The sequence below is a fragment of the Suricata suricatta genome, chromosome 17 (genome assembly GCF_006229205.1).
Source record: "Suricata suricatta isolate VVHF042 chromosome 17, meerkat_22Aug2017_6uvM2_HiC, whole genome shotgun sequence".
Taxonomy (NCBI): Eukaryota; Metazoa; Chordata; class Mammalia; order Carnivora; family Herpestidae; genus Suricata; species Suricata suricatta.
In genome coordinates this window covers 3,848,143-3,869,139 of record NC_043716.1, presented here as the reverse complement: position 1 = coordinate 3,869,139, position 20,997 = coordinate 3,848,143, and the positions used below count along the sequence as shown (strand labels likewise).

At 55.8% G+C, this 20,997-nt stretch overlaps 1 protein-coding gene across 1 annotated transcript in view; it reads left to right on the top strand.

Annotated features, from left to right (window-relative positions):
* GAS7 (growth arrest specific 7) overlaps positions 1 to 18,905 on the top strand; it is a 35,051-nt gene extending 16,146 nt beyond the window's left edge. Inside the window, 6 exon segments of the mRNA XM_029928961.1 lie at positions 3,213 to 3,234; positions 4,947 to 5,100; positions 5,605 to 5,728; positions 10,224 to 10,303; positions 11,652 to 11,750; positions 12,789 to 18,905. Of these exon segments, the coding sequence (XP_029784821.1) occupies positions 3,213 to 3,234; positions 4,947 to 5,100; positions 5,605 to 5,728; positions 10,224 to 10,303; positions 11,652 to 11,750; positions 12,789 to 12,902 (593 nt within the window). The 3' untranslated portion in view covers positions 12,903 to 18,905.
* The last annotated feature ends 2,092 nt before the right edge of the window (positions 18,906 to 20,997 follow it).

Sequence of the window (20,997 nt, the reverse complement as noted above, 5' to 3'; positions counted from 1 at the left end):
CAAACTCATAAACTGTGAATGAGTTCATGACCTGAGCCAAAGTCAGATGCTTAAACGACTGAGCCACCCAGGGGCCCCTTTACCTTTGTTTCTAATATGATTTGTTAAGTGTAGATCGTATTTAATTTTTAACACGTGGCTCACGAAAGTCCCACAAAGTCTTTGAGCCGCCCCGGCGAGCCTCTGTCAGGCGAGGACACCCCTCAGCTCCTCCGGGCCTCACTCTCACTTGGCTGGGCTGTCAACTGACTCATTCCTTCCAACGCCCCCCATCTTTTTAAGCCCTACTTTCTATCCGGATTTCTCCATGTTTCCAGATGACCTTGTCCCCCGCCCCCCATGCCACCTCCAACCCTCACCCCCAACTCCTATCTCCAGTTCCCTCTCAGGTTCTCACCTACTCTTCAGGGGAAAAATAAACCAAATGCCCAAGAGAAATAATTCATACTAATGTGTGCGTGACTGATAGGGCTACCCACTAGCATGGTTGACTTTTTAAAAAAATGTTTATCTTTGGGAGCGGGGGAGAGAGAGAGAGAATTCCAAGCAGGTCCTCACTGATAATGCAGAGCCCAATGTGGAGCTTAAACCCACAAACCTTGAGATCATGACCTGAGCCAGAACCAAGAGTTGGACGCTTAACCAGCTGAGCCACCCAGGGGCCCTGCACGGCCGCCTTTTAAGGGAAGAGAGACTGTTCCCAGTGACGTCTGCCTCCTGGGGTCCATGCTCTTCCCACAGTCACCAGTCAGACATGGCAGCCCAGTGGGGAACTCACACAAAGCACTGAAACTCTGAGCCCCTGTGTTTAACATGAAGGACACACTGCCTCTTTTACTACAGTGTGAAGGTGGCATCTCCCGAAGGCGATGCCCCTCTCTGACTTCCGCCCTCAGCACTCCGGATTCCATCCGTTCTGCAGCGCTTGCCTCACAGGAATTGGGGTCCCCTGGGAGGTGCGCTGCTGCAGGACAGGCATCGGCTTCGTCACCCCCTGCCCCCCCAGCCCGTGGCGGTCCCCTGCACACACAGGGCAGAACGGCGGGGACCCACGCAGGGGCTTCATGAAGAGCCGGGGCGGGGGGAAGGCGCTGCTGGGGGCTCCCCGCTTCTGAAGGCTGTCAGCGCCCCGAGACTGGTGGGCTCCAGCCGTGAGCGAGACTTTCGGGGCTCCCAGTGAGGAACTTGGAGCACTTCGCGGGAAATTGGCCAGTCGAGCCCGGAGGGTGGGGAAGGGGGGGAGGTTCCACCAAGTACCTTTTTTTCTGCCTCGTGTGCAGAGCAGCGAGTTCTGCTCCTGCCTTCGGCCGTGGGGAGTGCTCCCTCCTTCTCCTGTCCTGGCCCCAGGGAGGCAGGAGCCTCCACTGAGCGGGGAGATGGGTGAGAGGTTGCCAGCCGGGTCTACAGGCTTTGAGCAGCCACCTGCTGGGTCCCCGGGAGCCCTGGGGGCATCCTCTCCCAGTCAGCAGGACCCCTGAGTCTCGATTCTTTACAGTCCTCAGCAGGTCAGGCACCGTTTTCCTCCAATTTCTTTTTACTACTGCTATTATGTTACTAACACCTCCCCCAGCACCAGTATTTGCCACCAAACGGGGGGTTTTCCCGCACCCACCACCGCTCTGACACCAGCCCCGGGGTTCAGCTCCGTCGTCCCGACACCCTGCGTCACGTTCCACGGGGCAGGGGGCAGGGGGGGGGACAGCTCCGCCCCTCAGGACTGTCACGATGGGATGTCAGCTGCGAGGCGTGGGTGTGGAGGTTGCCCGCGCTTCCTCGGGTTAGGAATCCCACGCCGGCCCGCAGTAAGGCCTGTCGTAAGGGGTACAGGCCAGCAGCCAGACAAAGAGGTGCGTAGGGCGAGGTCCGGAAGGGTCCCAAACCCAAAGCCTCTGTCCCCGTGGAGCCCGGGCGCACCACCTCCCCGCCCGGCATTCGGACGTGTTCACCAACCCCAAAGCTCTCCAAACCCTGTAACTCAGGGGCCGTGTGGAAGGTTCAGCCCGAGGCGTGATCGCTCACTGACTCAGCCTCCAGGCCCCCTTCCCTCCCAGGGGACGGCCAGCGGCTGAACGGGGGGCGGGGGTTGTGAAGAAAGCTCATGAGTTGCAATCGTTGCCTGGGAGCTGCTGCCTCCGGCCGGCCCGTCAGTGTCCGTGGCCTTCGGTAATCGTGGAGTGGCCGCGTGCGTGGCTGTATGGCGAGTCCCCGAAAACCAAGGCGCTCCGAAGATTTTTCCATCTGCCGTGGGTCCTCTGGCTTCAAACGCCCAACACCCAGTTTAACGTCTGCTCCCCGGGGCTCGTTGAAATTGCACTCTGGCTGTGCGGGGTCGGAGGCTCTTTAAAAAGTGCCTCTCAGGCTTGCCAGCCACAGTTAGTGCAACGGCTGGAGATGCACGGTCTACAAAGGGAAGTTAGTCCTGGCTTCGGCCAAAGAACTTGAATAGAAATCTTCCGTCTGATGGAAGGAAATCTAATCATGCAGTAGAGGCCGCACCTTTTCAGACAGAAGCCTGGGAGTCAAGAGATCCGAGTTTTATGTCCGGGCGACCACGCACAAGCGTTGTGACCTTGGGCAAGTCCTCGCGTCTCTGGGCTCTTTTTTTTTTTCACATGTGAAATGAAGAGTTTGGACCAGATCAGTGACTTGAAACCTGTTCCCACAGGGATACATTTTACACGGGCAGAGCACACACGCATCCACACCCAGCTAGCCTCGCACGTGCGTGGCCGAGACCAGTGTTCCACAGAGCCACGCTTGTCCCGTCTGAAGTGCGCCGATGTTTTCTGTCTGTGTCTGGGCTGTCCTCATCAAAAAGCTGGTCCTGACACTAACCTGATCCCACAGCTCTTAGGAACCCACCGTGTGCAAAGCACAGGACCAGACAGTCTTCCGACTTGTGACTTCTCTGTCTTCCGACGTGGAGGCGGAAGTCGGAGGGGCTAGCCCAGAGTGCCAGGGCTTGGGCCGAGCTAATGGCGGCTCCGGGCTCTGCCCCTCCTGAGACAACAGGGAGACCATGCGGGCGGATGTCCGGGACGGCCTCCCACATTTGGGGAAACGAAGATGCTCAACTATTAAGAATGAAGATAAGAGGTCACCCAGCCAGAATACTTAGAGAAAAAAATTAGTCTTCTTTTTTTAATGTTTATTTTTTTATTTTGAGAGGGAGAGAGAGAGAGAGAGAGTCAGGGAGGGGCAGAAAGAGAGAGAATCCCAAGCAGACTCCGCACTGTCAACACAGAGCCTGATGTGGAGCTCGATCCCATGAACCACGAGACCGTGACCTGAGCTGAAATCAAGAATCAGATGCTCACCTGACTGAGCCACCCAGGCACCCCCAAAAAAGTTAGATTTTTTAAAGCATTTAAAATACCGGAGAATCGTGGGCCTCTATGGGATTGCGTGCGGTGACAACCAGTAATCTTACGTTTCCAGAAAGTGTTTTGAAGCCTGGGGAACACATGTTAGTGTATTGGTAGGTTCTTGGGCCCCTCCCCCAGACCACAGAGCAGGGGGCATGAGCCCAGGAATCTGAATGTTGAAAAGACCCTCAGAGGCCGCTCCACACCCGATCCGTATGGGAAAGGGGTCTGCATGTCCTTGGCATAGGCTGCCACCAGGTGGGGGTGTTTTCCTAAGCAAGGCCACTTCAAGGGGCTCAGAAGACCATTAGTAGGAGGCGGTTACAGCTCAGAGCAGGGGGACAGGGCTGAAGGTCATCTGACGGCACAGGCGTCAACTTGTGCCCCCGGCACCGAAGATCCTGTCGCTCTCCCAGGTAGTAAAGGGGCGGGCACCCAGCCCGCACCGGCTCTGACCCGACCCTGTGGGCACAGAATAGCAAAGCCAGCGGGCCCTCTGCCCCCTCGGAGGTCACCATCGCCAGTATTTGGTGGTTTAGAGCTGCAAACACCTTAGTCCTCAGGTCTCCAGAGGGAAAGATAATGCAGCAGAGCCTGGTGAGGGGAAAGAGAAGTCACCAATCTCCAGCATCGGGAGGGCCTGTGCCCGGGGAAGGTTCAGCTGTGCTTTTCAAAGGCACTTCTGGGACGGGTGCAGGCCAAGGGACCCCGGAAGGCTGTCAGGGGGCTCTCGGAGGCTGAGCGGGGGCTCCGGGAGGCTGAGCGGGGGCATGAAGGAGACTCTGAGAGCGAGTCCTCTGGGCTCTGGGCTGTTCACTGGCTCTGGCTGCCGCAGGACCACATTAATCTGTCTTATCATCAAATGTCACCTATGTTCACATCAAAAAAAAAAATTAAGCGCGAGCTCTCCTGAAAAGGGGAGTGGAGTCAGGAAGAGGGAAGGAATGAAAGAAAAAGCTTGAAATGCCCACGTGACCCGTGGCCTCTCTGGCCGGCCCGCTCCGGCGGGAGTGTCCCTGCCCCTGTCCCCAAGCAGGCGGGAGGGGTGAGGAAGGCCCTCCTGGGCGCGGCTGTGAGCCTCTCCCGGCCAGAGCCGCCTCCGCCAGGACGTCCTCGGGCTCTGAACCACATCCAGACCACCCTGGGGGTCTCACACCTGGCACGTAGCAGGCTTTCAACACAGAACTGACCCGACCACGTCTAATGAAACGGCATCCATGTGGCTGTCGCTGTGTGGAGCGCTTGGGGACAGAGATGGGTGCTTGGTTTCTGCCCCCAGGAGGTTCCCAGTTGGGAAAGGACAGGTGATGCCCAGAGGCCTGAGCAAAACCCGACGGGAAGCTGTGGGAGTCTGGGGTGGGAGGCAGCCCACGAAGGTCCCAGAAAGCCTTGGACGCTAACCCACCCCTCCGTCCATCGGTGTCAACCCTGGGGCCTCCCCACCCAGGGGACCTCCTGTCACCTGAGCCCTGGCACGTGGCCCCTTGTCTCTTGCCTCCACCGTCCCTGAGTCCGCCTTCACCTGCAGACTTGGGGACCACAACCCCTGCCCCCTCGCGGCTGCCGCACTGGGGTGCTGAGCACCGCCCCCTCCTCTCCTGCCCAGCTTCACAGCGAGGTTGAGAAGCCTCTGATGAACTTCCGGGAGAACTTCAAGAAGGACATGAAGAAGTGTGACCACCACATCGCCGACCTCCGTAAGCAGCTGGCCAGCCGTTACGCGGCAGTGGAGAAGGTGAGCCGAGGGGAGGCCCTTGTCCCCGTGTGGCGGGATTTGGGGCACGGCTGGGGGATGGGGAGCGCCAGCCTCCAGCCCTGTCTTAGCCAAAGGGCACTGCCAGAGGGCCAGCTGGAGACACAGGGACTCGCTTGGGCACACGCGCCATGCTTTGTGGGGCGCCCTGCTGGCATGTGTGCTGGCCCCCCTGGGGCCCCTTCTGTGAGCCTCAAGGGCTGATTTCTGCCTGCATCACTGCCCTGCCTGAGGTCTGGGAGCTCTGAGCCCAGCGCCTTGGGGAGGAGCGTGGGGTAAGGGATGCGAGTTCCTGGGGGCACCCGGACCCGGCTGGCTGCTGCCACCCAAGGACCCATCCAGCCCCGGGATGGGGCAGCTGGTGCTTCAGTCCGCTAAGCATTGCTGGAGAACGCCATGAGCACAGGGAGGAGAGAGGACTCTTCCCAGCAGGGGGGCAGGGCCCCACCAGGCCCTGTGAGCAGCCCCCCGCATCTTGGACCCCAGGCCCGGAAGGCCCTCACCGAGAGGCAGAGAGACCTGGAGATGAAGACCCAGCAGCTGGAGATCAAGCTGAGCAATAAGACGGAGGAGGACATCAAGAAGGCGCGGAGGAAGTCCACGCAGGCTGGTGAGTGCGAGCCCCCGCCCCCCCCCCACCGCCGCCTCCCGTCCTTGGCCTCAGCCGCACAGAGCGGGGTGCTCCGGAAGGTGCACCCCACCGGGCCGGGCTGGGGTGGGGGCTGGGACACGGGGTCCCGGCCCTTCGAGGAGCCCGGAGCAGAAGCAGAGACCCTACCTCCGCTCCCAGGGGCTCGGCCGTGGTGATCAGGCTGCTGGACCAGAGCAGAGTCCCCCCATCTCTTGTCCCGGGGGTTCCCCAGTCTCGGCCAAGATTCTCCCCAGTGAGTCGGTTTCTGCTTCCACCTTGTGGTAAAAAGTAGCCGATGCACAAGAGGGCGGAAAACCAGTTAAAAAACAAAACAAAACAAAACAAAAAACAAAAAAACACCTTAGTAAATATTTTTTTAGAAAGCCAAATTGTTTTTTTTTTAATATTTTTAAAATGTTTATTTTTGAGAGAGAGAGAGAGAGAGAGAGACAGAGTGTGAGCGGGGAAAGGGCAGAGAGCCAGGGGGACACAGAATCGGAAGCCGCTCCAGGCTCTGAGCTGTCAGACACGGGGCTCGAACTCATGAACTTCGAGATCATCGCGTGAGGTGGGTTTCTTGACCCACCGAGCCACCCAGGGGCCCCCTAGAGACCAAAAGGTTAACTGCATGCTAGGACAATGCATGTTGTCCTCTGGAATTATGAGCCTGTGCTGTCATTAGGGTTTGGATCAGATGGCGTCCGAGTCCTTCCCACCTGCTGGGGAGCCTGGGACAGTTCATTGATCATAGAACAAAGCAGCCACTGTCTGGACCTCGTGAGATACCGTGGCATAGAAAGAGCGGATAGCAAAGCTGTGTAATATAGACAGCATTCCACAGAAAGACCTTACAGCGCATGGTGGTCATTGGATCCAGAAATAGAAGGCATCATGGACTTAGCTGGGAGTTGAGAAGGGAAACCCAGGGCGGGGAGGGGCTATTTAAATTCGCTCAATTTATTAAGTTACTTTAAAAATAAAATTCTGTCGCTGCTTGGCAAAAAAATTGTAATCAGCGCCTAAGAACATAAAATCTTATTCACTAGATATAATGACCATCAACACTTCCTAGGGTTTGAATTTAAAAGAAAAAAATTTTAATGGTTATTTTTGAGAGAGAGAGAGGGGAGGCGGGGAGGAGCAGAGAGAGAGGGAGACACAGAATCCGAAGCAGCTCCAGGCTCCGAGCTGTCAGCACAGAGCCCGACGCGGGGCTCAAACTCACAAACTGTGAGATCATGACTTGAGCCGAAGTTGGACACTTAACCGACTGAGCTACCCAGACGCCCCTGTATATCAGACTTCTTAAATGGTTGAATAGTGTCCAAGTGTGTGATTGGACCTGAATTTATTTCACAATTTCCTCTGCTGGATGTTTGTAGGACTTTCTGATTGTTTGAGGGTGTTTGCCCACAGCAGTGATGGCTCTTAGTGATGCAGGGTCTGTGTGCACGTGAGACTCCGTTCACAGATAGAATGGATGTGGACTTTCTGGGTCAAAGCGTTGTGTTCATTTGGATGGGGACTTCCAAATGGCTTTTGTGAGAGGTGTGCACATCACCTCTAAAGTAAGGACGCCCGTTCCCTAAGCTCTGGTCAGGGCTGTGTGGGATCAGATTTTGGACACCAGAGCTGTCTAGTGACCGACCACATTGTGTGGCTAATTCAATGTTACATTCCTTTCTGAGTGAATTTGCACATTTTACAAGTAGACTTGTAGATGTCACGTGTGACTTTTTCTTGTGCGCTGAAGAGCTCTTGTCCGGTCCCCAGTTTCTTGTCGATGTGGCCTGTCTTTTTCTGATGGATTGATAAGGATTATGTTTCTGTGTCTGGAAAATGAACCTTCTGTGGTTTGAATTGGACGTCTTTTTCCTGGGTTGCCATCGATCATTTAATTTTGTTCTTTATATTCATTTCATTTCTTTTCTTCTCTCTCTCTGCCTTGTTTCCGCGTTGAATTTTTTCATACAACTGTCTTGTCCCTTGTGAGTTCTGGGTTTTGCGACTGACTTAGAAAGACCTTTCCTTTCTGAATATTTTTTAATCACCTTTTTCCCCTTTGCCCCCAGGTTTAAAAAATACACATGTGAATATTTGACCCAGTGGGTGTTTATTTTCCCTCACCCCACCGCTCGCTCCATGTTCCCATGGTCCTGACTTGTTGTGTTTTCCCTTCTCTTGTATTCTAGATGAATCTTGTGATTTGCTATTTCTACTAAATTGATGCCAAATTTAGAAAATGTTACATTTTCACGAGCTGGGGGCTTGGTTACCTTTGCTCTCAGGTCTTGCTGTGCCCCTGTGGCATGCGTTGCCATCAGATAATATCCCTACGGTCTGGAATTATTTTGTGATGGAAGTGACTTGTCCTTGTCCTTGGATCTGACCACGAAAAGTCTACCTTTCCGAAACCTTTTCCGTGTGCCAGGTGCCCGGCCCTGTGCGTCAGAGCCTCCGCACTTCGTCCTGCTGGGAGGTATCTCTGTGCCCTTTATGGGCTAGAAGGCGGTTGACAGACAGGTGATGGACGTTCCCCCAGGATCATAGTCACGGAGCCCCGTGGCCCAGAATCCCACCTTATTTTCTTCCAAAGACGACTTGGCTCCATTTTCCAGGACAGCACATTACACGGAAGATGCCTGCTTTTCTACTCTCCTTTCTTTCCCTTCCCTTGCTCATCCTTCCCAAGGCTGCTGGAGGGGAGCGCATCTGGGTGCCCGAGGGGCTTGACCTCTGCTGTCATCTTCACCCCCTTAGCTCACGTGCCTGTCACACTAACTCTGCTGGCGTCCATCCCGAGTGTCAACAGGTACCTGTCCCCATGACTGTGAACGTACTGTTGACACCCCTATTTACAGATGAGGAAACTGAGGCTCAGGCAGGTTAACTAACTGACTTGTCCAAGTTCCACAGCTCCTGGGCTGAGGTGACCGCCCAGCTACCCTGGTTCCAAATCCACGTTCTCCCACTCACTTTGTTCAGAAGGGCGCCCTCTGGCGGGCTACACAGAGAGAAGACCGTCTCCGCCAGCCACCCTAGTTCCTGATGCTGGAGAAGCTGTCCAAAGCACGGTCCCGAAATTGGGATGGACAGAGTGGGCTTTGGGGGTTCTGTCCCTGTACGTCTGTAGGGATACATGCTGACCCCGTCGATGGTCAGGTGTGGGCTGCTGGGAACGTGTAGTGAAGCACGCCCTTTCTTCTCTCCTGGTCATTCTTTCTTGAAATGGGGGACCCATTCACTGGCCATGGGTCGAGAGCAAAATGAACACAGCCCTTAATTGGGTTCTGTGACTCCGCCTCATCGCCCTGCCCGCAGTATGGGTCAGTGGAGGGGGCACTGAGCTGGGCCCTGGGTCACGTGGACGCGAGTCTCCCTGATTTCTTTTCACCTCCATTTTAGAATCCACATAAGCCAGGGGATGATATTATAGGAATAACTTTGTATTCGCTGGAATTACTAGATGTATGGAGTGAACAGGTTGGCTTTGGGTTGACTTATGAGGTTTGGCATTTCGAAGAAACAGTGTGACACTGTTCTCTGTCTCTGGCACCCTGCCATGATCAGAAAACCACTCTGAGACGCCGCCATGGGCTCCGGTGACACTACCCCAGCTGTGATGTGTGCCCGGCTCACCTGGGGGTCTCGTGAGAACGCCTATTCAGCGAGTCTCCTGAGTGCCCTGAGATCTGCATTTCCAGCAAGGTCCCAGGGCACGGGGACACTGTGGGTCCAGGGATTGTGTTTCAGGCGATGAGGTTCTTAGCAATGTTTGTGATGGTCTCTACATAAAGTGTTTTCTGTCTAGGCAACAAAATGTTTCAAATGTACCTGCCATTTCCAATAGTCTAGCCATTGAGATTGAGTAGTTACCTGTATTCACGTCTCTCTTTTACGAAATACAGTGCTGTGGGAAGAGCTCATTCCGCCCTCCCGCCATCCTTTCTGTTTCCCAAAGTCACCCCCACCCTCAAACTGGTGTATAGCGGCCAATGCACGTCTTTGTACTGTCACCACACACAAATGAGCCACAAACCATCAGACACGTTATTTCATGTTTCAGAATTATATTCTGGTGCATGTACACACACACATGCACATAATTTGCAGACTTTTCCTTTCTAATTCTCAGCAACTTCCAGGTTCCTGTGACACGCTTTAACCAAGAAAGACCTACCAATGTCCAGTGAAATTGGGATCTTTAGAGAGGGAAGCATTTCCTGGGCTTGCGGTAGGATTGGGGGGTCCTAGGAACACCACCGCCCCCACACGTACACATTAAGAAACCCTCATCCTGAATTCTTGGTATCTGGGGTCAAGTTCAGATGGACACCCCAAAGCTGGTCGCCCTTTTCCTTTGCTCTGCTCCCCCTCCATCCACTCTCCGGTGGTTTCCACGAGCCAGGGACACTAGAGGGCCGCCATGGTGAGGACAAGACTAAGTGTGATGGTGGCTGGTGGTCTCTTCCAGGAGACGACCTCATGCGCTGCGTGGACCTCTACAACCAAGCCCAGTCCAAGTGGTTTGAGGAGATGGTGACCACCACGCTGGTGAGTGCGCAGCGTCAGCATAGGGCCGGCCCTGGGCAGGGATGCCGGCGGCCATGGGGATGGAGTGGAGGCGGCCACACAGGTGGACATTCTATCTGCTCTACCGCCAAGGTCAAGACCTCTACTCTGAGCCAGTCTGTGTGGATTCAGATCCTGCTTTGGCACTTCCTAGCCGTGTGGACACAGGGAAAGGTTGGGTCTTACTGTGTCCTCCTTGGCCATCCTCCGAGGCGTCAGGGTCATGCAGGGATGTCCTCAACTAAATGTAAGTGGCTCCTTAAGGACAAATAGCCAGGTTGTAGGAAGCATGACCCTTCCCACCCCCGGAAGGTCCTAGATGAGAGGCACGTAGGGAGCGAGATCAGGGGGTAGCTATTTAGGAAGAAAGGCAGGGGGGCCCCTGCCCGAAGGGCACAGGGAGTAGGCATCAGACCCCTTTTCTTTTGCCTTCCTGAGTATTTCTCGTGAAGGACACATCCCCTCCCGAGCACCATGGGATGGGACAGTGAAGTGTGGTTGGCTCTTCGGTTGGATGAGAAGGGAGGTCTTGTGCCAGGAATTCATTGCCTTGTCCCCACCGCCCAAAGCTGCCCTCGTCCACCTGGCACAGGACCGAAGGACTGTCTTCCCTACATGTCAGCCCACCAGGGCAGATTAGAGGCCTCCCCCAGGGACAGTGACCCAGTTTTCCCTCTGGTTAATCCCCTAATTAAGCCTCCTGATTTACCCTCCTTCCCGGTTAATCACCTGAGCAGTGACCTAATTGTGCACAGAATAGCAGTCTGATCCTCTAAATTCCCAAGGTGCAGAACCATCTAGAAACCAAAGGGCAAGCCCTTTCTCTTCCATTTGGCAATGGCCGTCCCCCACCTGCTTCTCTGGCCTGGGCTCCTGTCTGCACCTCAGCACTAGGAACGGACAGAGGAGAGGAGGCTGTTGGGCAGAGGGCCAGGGACGGAGACGGAGCCTCCCCGTGTGGCCTATTTCTCCACCTCAGGGAGCCGGGGCTGGGTCTGCACTGGTGCGGAGTCAGGATTAGACCCTGGCTCGCACCCGACTCTCCCCCATAATGCCATGTGCTTTGGGCAAGCGATGCTCATGTGTTAAAATCATTGAGGTCAATTAAGCAATTCATGAAAAGCCCTCGGTGCCCAGCACTCCAAGCACATCACCTCCACCCTCACCCCTACGTGCCGGCCGACTCGGCCCCAGAGGCTCAGCTGAGACTCAGGCTCGGCTCCGAGCAGGTGGTGACGGTGACTGGGGTCTCCCGTGGGGTGGGGGTGGGGGCTGGGGCCTGCACGAGGGGAGGGCGCACGCCCAGGGCCGCCTGGTGTCCCCCTCGCAGGAGCTCGAGCGGCTGGAGGTGGAGAGGGTGGAGATGATCCGGCAGCATCTGTGCCAGTATACACAGCTGCGGCACGAGACGGACATGTTCAACCAAAGCGTGAGTTCCCTGGCAGGGCCGGGAGGGGGCGGCGCAGGCCAAGAGGGGAGCCGCTGGCGCCGGGCCCGGGAAGGTGGCCAGTGGCAGGTGCTGCCGGGGCGGGGCTTACGGTCCGTCCTGGACGTCCGCGTGAATCCCTCCCAAGCACGTGAGTTAGAGACACACGTGAGCGGTTACCTTGAGGAGAAAGCAGGGCAGGACCGTTAAAGTACTGAGGACCTTACTGCCTGCCCTGGCAAACTTCTTCCTTTTGTTCTAATGAAAAAGAGTTTGGTTGATTCATTTCTGTATTTTTAAAATGTTTATTTATTTTCAAGACAGAGAGAGAGAGAGAGAGCACAAGCAGGGGAGGGACAGAGAGAGAGAGGGAGACACAGAATCCAAAGCAGGCTCCAGGCTCTGAGCTGTCAGTGCGGAGCCTGACATGGGGCTCGAACCCATGAACTGTGAGATCGTGACCTGAGCCGAGGTCGGACACTTAATTGACTGGCCCACCCAGGTGCCCCAAGTTTATTTATTTATTTTGAGAGAGAGAAAATCCCAAGCAGGCTCCGCACTGACAGCGCAGAGCCCAACATGAGGCTTGAACCCATGAACTGTGAGATCATGACCTGAACTGAAATCAAGAGTCGGGCACTTAACTGAAGGAGCCAACCGGGAACCCCTCCCCTGGCAAATTTCTTACCATCCACCCCCTTGCCCCCCAAATAATAAATAACCCAGAAGTATTCAAAAATATCTAAAGCTGAAGTTTTATCTGCCATGTTCTTGGATGTTAAGGTGGGGACAGATGGAGGAGGTCCCGGACTCGTGGCCATGGGCCACCCTGCCTGGTACCCAGACCTGTGGGCTGGAGGGCAGAGCGAGGATGGGGGCCCAGGGCTCCCTGCTCATGCAGCCCTGCACACCATTGTCCCTCCCAAGGGCCTCACTTGGGGCCCCCAGACGTCCAGAGAGGCTGCTCCAAAGGCCACCTGGCTCAACAGTGCTGTCCCCAGCTGCCACCTCTGACCGTGTCCCCTTCTCTGTCCCTTGCAGACAGTCGAGCCTGTGGACCAACTGCTTCGGAAAGTGGACCCAGCCAAAGACAGGGAGCTGTGGGTCAGAGAGCACAAGACAGGCAATATCCGCCCTGTGGACATGGAGATCTAGACGGGCACGCACGGCCCCGGGGGTCCTGTGAGGAGAGGGGCCGGGGGTCCCGCGGAGAGCTGAGTTGCAGCTGTCCTCTGCCCACTGTCCTGGTCCCCTGAGCTGGTGATTCCAGAAAGGCGGCCCTGCCGGGAGCTGCCAATGTCCCCAGGCCAAGAAGACGGGTCCACAGCCCTGCCCTTGTCCCCAAGGCTGAAGCCCCCCGATTCCTGTCCTGTGCTTGCTGCTCCGAGAACAGATTGAGGCTGGAACTTTATGGTCCCTGCTGCGCCCCGTAGGGTCACATCCCCACCCAGAGCCGGCTGCGTCGCACGCTTGTCTCCCTGGAAGCCCCGAGGCCCTTCCCCAAGCTGTGTCCCAGGCTTTGGAGGGTCGTGGGAAAAGGGTCCCCATCTCCAATCCAGGAAGAGGATCAGAATCGTGGAGAGAAGGCATCATTTAGCTCAACAGCCCACACCCAGAGCCTTCTGCAGCCGCCCTCTTTACTTTTCTTTTCCCTGTTGCATTCTGGGAGCCCACATCCTGGCTCTCCTCTGCCCCTTTCCATCATCTGCGGTCTTGGGAATAAGGCCTGGCTCTTCTCTACCCAGACTGACCTGCCTGGAGAGGTCAGGACGGAACTACCTCATTCAGCACATCAGCCCCAAGTTCAGAGCGTTGAGTCGCATTTTATATTTGGTCCAGCATCTACTGTCCAGTCTCTGGGCTGGAAACCTCCATCCAACCCAACCCCTAAGCCATCTCCTCAATGAAAGCCCCGCCCCCACCCCCGCCCCTTCCCAGGTTCTTCATGGGGCTGGGTCAGTCCCCCATGGGCGATGGGCTGGGCTGGGTCTTTGCCATCCCCCAGATGGCTCTAGCTCCTTGTACACGGGGCAGGGGGGTGGGGTGGGGGGCCTGAGGGGGTGGATGACCCTCCCTCCAAACCCCCCCACCAGCCATCCACCATTCAGCTTTCTCGCCTTGGTGGGCACCATGCAGGCACAGCGGCCGGTCCTGGCTTCCAGACGGTGCCCTGCCACCTTGGCCTCTGCGTCTGCACGTTCTGGAGCCCCGCATGGAGCCCACCTTCCCCGTCAGCCATCCCCTGATTCGGGCAAGGCCAGGTTGGTGTGTGACTTGGGAAGCTTCCAGCCTGGCCCATGGGGTCCTCGCGCATCAGCCTCTTCCTTTATAGAAACGCAGGAGACACATTGGGTACCATCAGACTCTGAGAACCCATCGGCTCCAGGGGAACCCAACAATGGCCCCTGAAGGTGGCCATGGTCACACGGCCAGCAGGGGGCAGATTCTAGCCCAGAACCCATGCCCTGAGAGCCCATCTTTCTTAGCTCATCCTTCCCTTCGATTACTTTGGACGTGCAGGGCTCATTCGCCCCCCACAAGGTCAAGAGCACAACCCACTGGTCCCTCGGTCCCACACGCCAGGAACTGATGACTTCCTCATCTTGAATCTTTCTGCACCTCTTTCACTGATTCAGAGTTGTGTCTTCATAGCTCATAGTAGAAAGATGCTGACTATCCTTGAGCGAGCCAAGCTTGGGCAACCCGGAAAGGTCAGCGTGAAAGCCTTCCCCGACACGAAAGTGTGAGGGTGGGCCTCTCCCCGGCACGGAGGACCATGGCTTCCAGATCTGGGGTTGGTGCCCGTGACACCAGCAACCGATTTTAGGATGTTATTTCTTGGTTTCTCTATTCAAAATGGGTGCTAGCGGTAATTGCTCTGTGGCTTAGCAAACTAATCTGTGGGTGACTTTCAAATGTTCAAAGCCAATAGCCTGTTATTAACACAGATATTTTGAGTGTGATACGGCTCATTGATTTTGTTTTCTCCTTCCCATCTGAGCATTCCCAAGTCTTCTGTTGCTCCCCAGGATGAGGGGAGGGTCTCTTGCCTCTTCCAGGGGAGGCTGATTTGGCCCTGTGGGGGCCGGTCTGTTTTCTGGAATCATTCTTCCCCTCCACCCCATCCCTCACATACATACTTCTTCCCTCTTCCTTGCTCTTTGTTTTCCTCTCCTCCGTTCATCGAGAATTCATCGAAGGCTGAGCAGTTGCCGAGATCTGGGGACAGACAGAGCAGAGGGAGCCCGTGATCTTTGAAGATTCTGTAGATGTAGTTTTTTTCACTGGGAGTCATGCAAGTCCGTGACCTTGGCATTCACACACAAGTACTCTCTGCAGAATTGAGGTTTCCTGAGATACTGTTATGCTGGTAGATCTGTGTTCGTTCATTCATTCACTCACTCATTGTTTATAGAGCAGATACTTGGAATAAAGCAGGCATTGTATGGGGTGCTAGGAATGTCACTATAGGCAAGAAAGGCGCTCTTTCCCCAGCCCCTCTATGCTCCATGTAGACAAGGGGCTCCTGAGGTCTTTCCTGCTCCCCATTCAACCCACCGGGAGTCTGTATGAGAACACAGATGGCATTTACCATCAGATGGAAGGTGGACAGGTGGAGAGTCATAAGAGCGTAACCCTCTGGTCCCCAGAGCCTGCAGCCCGTAGCCGACTCGGATTTCAGAGATCGCTCTCGTTTCTTCTAAATAACTCTCCTCGCTTCACAAAGCGGAGTACTGAGGCCCAGGGCTGGCCGGTGAGCCCAGTGAATGAAGAGAGGGGTCTGTTAGGGCTCCTGCTCTGGGGAAACGGAGCTTGGAAGCCCGGCTTTGGGGCAGCCCTCAAGCCGCTGTGGCTGTTCGGTTTTGTTGTACACGTTTTGGCGTGCGGGCTCGACGGGGTGCAGCGGGGCTCACTCAGCACATGTCTGAGATATTCCTGAGAGAATCTGTTCCCTTTCTCGGAACCGGTGATCCTTCCCCCTGCCTCCTGGGAGACACGGAGACACACAGTTATGTCTGTGAAAACCAGATTGTGTGTGTGTGGAGGGGGAATCTCCCGAAGACAAATGGTGTTCAGAGTCAGCCGGTTGTCACGACGGTCTCTGGGAGAAACGGCTTGCTCCTTCCTTGCGTTTTTTTTTTTCCTATCGCTTTCCATCAGTATTGCAAAGCGCTGGCCAACTGAGCCATCGGGCAGCAGCCGTCAGGACCCCGTAGGGTCTCCTTCCCACCTCCACCCCCCGCCTGTCAGGGCAGGAGGATTTCTTCAGCGGGAGACCCTTCTCATGGGGGCTGGTTAACGGCAGGAGTGGACAGAAAACACCGCACACGTGCACAAAGTAGGGGTTTCTGGTCGGTTTGTGAGAACCAGTCAGTTACTGGATGAGCGGACGGGTGCCTGAGCATCTCGGCTGAGCCAAAGTCCCTTCTTGGAAACACAAGCCATAAACTTCAAAGGACGTCAAAGGCTTTGGCTCACGTAAGTGATTTTGCGTCCAGCCGTGAGTGGCCTTGACAGGATTTTAGGCAGGACCCTGCAGACCGTGCTGGTGGTTGTGTAGGTCAGGGAAGCACTTTAAAGATAAGAGGTGGGGGACAGATCGGCATATCCCCCCACAGTCCCCTCACCCCTCCAAGACCTACTGCCCTGTCTTCTTCTCCAGGTTTATTGAGCAGTATTTGACATAACAGTGTTTGGGTTCCTTGACAGGTAGTGAAATTCACCAGGTTCCCTGGACTTTGACAAACGCAGTCTTACAACCACCATCCAAATCAACATCATATTTCCACCCCTCTTGGAAATTCCCTCCGGCTCCCTTATGGTCCCTCCACTCCTCTCCCCCCCCCTCACTGACGGATTTTCTGACTCTACGGTTTTTGCAGTTTTTGCCTTTTCTAGAGTGTCGGGCAAACAGAATTGCTGCTGAGTGGCCCTCGATGCGGCTTCTTCCTCTCCGCTTAACCCGTTGGGTCACCCACGTTGTGTGCATGTCACTAGCGTGTGCCCTCTGCCACAGAGTAGCGCCCCGTTGCACGGGGGACCTGGGGCCGCTTTCTGGCTTGTGAAGTGAGTTGTTTGCCCTGGAGGTTCCCGGCCCCGGGCTCTCCAGCTTGTTGGCACGGCTGCTTCCTTTGCCTTCCGAGGCTCCTTTTTTAGATGCCAGCTGTGCCCACGGTGGTTCTTTGTGGTTTGTTTGAAGATTTTGTGCAGAAAGTGGGGAGGGAGGGGTGCCTCCACTTCTGCTGCACTCTGAGGCGTGCACCTTGGCTGTTAGATCCACATGGGGGCCCTGGCTTCAACCCCCCGCAGCCTCGGGCATGCGCTGAGCATTAGGGGGCATGGAAGGTGAGCGGGCAGAGTGTCGGTGAGAACACGGGGCTGGCCTTGGGCTCGTCACGACCGTTCCCCGGACCTCTGTTGCCTCGTCGGCTGGCTGCAGGTGTGTCCGTGTCTCTCCCCTTCAGCTATGCACATTCTCTCTCCTCCTTGTCTCCACTCCTGTACCCGACCCTTGGTCGTGCTTGGCCCGGGCCCCGTGGGCTCGGTTGCGCATCGTCTGAAACCTGCACGAGAGGGACGCCCTGCACTTCTCTGTTTAGACACAAGTGGAGCTGAAAGCAAACAGTTTCCTGATCTGGGGGGAGAATGAGGTGGTGCCCCCCGGGGCCCCTCGAGGAAGCAGACAGAAGTCACTACCTTGACCGCGTGTCCTGAGGTTTTCTTCCAAGGAGCCAGGACGGACATGAAGACAGAGCCTCCTTCTTCCTGTCCTTGCTGGAGTCTCACTTAGGGGGCGGTCGCACCAAGACCAGCGTGTGCAGGCAGCCCACTGGGTGGTGGCCGCTGGTGACAGGGATGGACCCAACCCCGCTGACACCGGGCGTGCTGTGACCATGACCCCCGAGCCAGTGACTCCACCAGGCCATGTCTCACTGAGGTCCCACTCGATGAAGGGTGAGCCCTTGAAGGCAACCGGGAGGCATTCCTGGGTCCAGACCTGGTGAAGGTGGTGGCCATGGAGCCCAAGTCTGCAGGTCCCATGCTTACTGGGTGCGTCCGGGTCTAGATTTTCCAGGAGGGACTCTCCCCCTCCTCCTCACCCCCACGGAAGAATTAGTTTTGTCTGGACTTTCTTGAAGGTGAAGGATCCGCTCCTGTTGGAGCAGGGTTGAGTGAAAGTAAGACCAGTAATGAGAACTGAGGTTTCGTTTTCTTTTACCCTTTAGATGCCGGGGCGCAGCTCTGTCTGGAGCCTTTCTGTGGGGCGGGGCTTCTGAGGGAGACCAGTGGCGATGGAGACATTGACCTTGATGTTTGAGGGATGTTCCTAATCGGATCGCAGTGGTTCCTAATCGGAATGCAAAAGGTCCGGGCACACGGGTGCTGTCATGGGGACAGTGTGACATGGGGACAGAGAAGGGAAGCATATGATGCCAGGGCAAGAGCACGGGGATGGCCCCACTCTGCCGCCCCATTGGTCCTGTGACCCGAAGTGAAGTTATGTTCCCTCCTGGGGCCTCTGTGCTCACCTGCATCACACATGCAGCGGACTAGCTGTCAGGAGCCGTGACCTCCAGGCAGCCATGTGGACCCGGGAGCAGTCTATAATGGGACACCAGCCATCCTTGGTGACCAGGGGGCGGGCTTCCCAGATTTGCATCCCTTCCCTTCCCTTCGGAAGAGGAGATGGGGCGGGGGGTGGGGGGCAGCCCTTGCACAGACGAGCACATCAGCAAAGCCCATGACAGTGGAATTTTCTAACAAAATAAACTTGCTTATTTGGTCTGTTTTCTGTAACTTTTGCTAAATACTTTATACATTTTTAATGTTAAAAAAAAAGCCGTGTCTCCTGCCAGCATTGCTCATCCTGGTACGAATGTGTTTACCCCACATTGTATATCCTTCCTTCCTCTGGCTGCCTAGATCAGTAAATAACATCGATGTACCATAATTTATAAGTAACACTGTTGAAACTCTGATCCCTATGGAGGCTGTAACCTGCCCTTTCCCCCGGTCCCCTCGCTGCCCCTCCATCCCCCGTAATAGCATTTGTGTGTATTAATGCTAAAGAACTAAATGTTTAAAGGGTTTAAATTTTGAAGGCATTTGCTATATATAATTGTTCTGCATTATATAAAGCATTTTCAGGAAGTTAAATGCTCTCGCTCTTATTTCCCCCCGCCCTTTGGCTCTGTGTATACACTCAAGATGCTTACATTCATTCCATGTAAAATAAACTGTCCAGAGACACTGGGTCCTGCCGGGTGACCCTCCTTCCTGGAGCCTGCTGTCACACTCTCCTTTGTATAAATGGTCTCAGCAGAACCACGGGGCTCCCAGGGTTGCTGATAATTTTATGCCTGATGTCTTAGCAGAAGGCACCTGAGCCCTGACCCCCAGATGGGTACCATGCTGCCAGCCCCACACACTTGGCCCCCTCCCCTGGTGCCTAATGTCCTTGTGGACAGAAGTGGCCCCTGGCTTTTGTTTCTTCCTCCATCCACCCATCCATCCATCCACCCATCCACCCACCCATCCATCCATTCACCCATCCATCCAGCCACCCACCCATCCATCCACTCACCCACCCATCCATCCATCCATCCACCCGTCCGTCCATCCATCCATTATCCATTCATTTATGCACTAATTATCGAGCACGTACTGTATCCCAAACACTGCTTTAGGTCCTGGAACACATCGGTGAGTGAGCCCTGCCCCTGTTGACCTGGCTTTCTAGCAGGGAAAGGCAAAGACGATCGACAAAAGAACGAATCTAGTGTGGCTATAGAAGGTGCTAGGTGTTAGGGAGAAAGAACAGGGCAGGGTGTGAGGATGACAGTGGGTACAGTGCAGTATTAAAGGGGGCAGTTGGGGCCGCCTCATTGAGAAGGTGGCATTGGGTCAAAGGCAAGGAGACCTGGGCCATGGGAGAGTCAGGTGGGGGGAGCCCCAGCAGGTAGCTGGGTAAGGAATGTTCTAGGCAGAAGAGATGGCCCCGATGGGGGTGGCCCGGTGGATGGGAGGCAGAGACATTTTCTGTGGGGGCTTTGCTGGTCCTTGAAGAACTTGGGCTTTCACACCTGGTGGCGGTGGGGGGCGGGGATCCGAGCCAAGGAGCACACGGCCTACTTCAAGGCTCTAGGGCTGGCTTCCCAACTGCTGGGGACAAGGGCGACAGTGCCCGTGGGAGATGGTATCGTGGAGGTCAGGGAAGTGGTCAGGGGCTGGATGTGTTGGGTGTGCCGGCGATCTGGGGTGGGGTGCAACAGAGAGGTACTGAGGATGACCCCAAGGACTTCAGTCCAAGCCACCTGAAGGATGGACCGCCGTTTACTGCACCAGGAGAGCCGTGAGAGGGCTGCCCAGACACCCTCTCCATACCCCTTTCCCCAGCACCAATGCGGACTCAAGGACAGGCTCCGGCTCAAGGCCAAGTTAGGGAAGTCCATCTTGTCCTTCAGCTCCGAGCAGAGGGAGGTAGGGGAGTGGGGGAAGGGGGGCGTGAGTGCTGGGGGCCGAGCCCCGGTGAGCGGCCCAGACAGAGCTCCTGGCTCGGGGAGTGACCCGGCCAGCCTCTGGGAAGAGATGGCTTCTCTCCGTGGAGGCAAGGCCGGGACGGGGGACACAAACGGAGGTCGTCTGGCTGGGGGCCGGCCTCCTCCCCAGCACCCTCTAGGGTTCGAGGAGAGTTTATGGCCGCAGCTCAGACTTAACAAACCCATTCACAATACATCATCTCCAACAACTTGTTTGGCTAAGACGCATATGCATAAACTCTCCCTCTGATAGAAGATGTTTATACAGGTTTTCAAACAAACCCCCCAGGTCATGACCCCTCTCCCAACAGCATCAACACAGCTGCCTGTGGTCCTTTCCATGGGGGCCCTACTGGGTACGACAGCCTGAGGAATGTGGCCCCGAAGTACCAGGCTGCTTCCCACCTGGTCTGGCTCCTTCCTCCTTGACCTTGGCCAGGGCAGAAGGCGCTATGGGGTCCCTGGCTGCCTTCGGCATTAATCCAGGGCTCAGTCTCCTTGCCCACCACCTTTCTACGGCCGTGGCAACTCCAGCTCCTGCAAACATGGAGTTTCCTGCCCTCTCGCTCAGGCCTCCTTGGGAAACGAGATAACTGCTATATAACAAGGAGATCCTGAGTGGAGAACCTGGTGGACCGGGGCTTTCCTTCTGCTTTGCCGTTTAGCAGTGTGACCCAGGCAGGCTTTGGGGGCTCCCCTTCCTCCCTGTA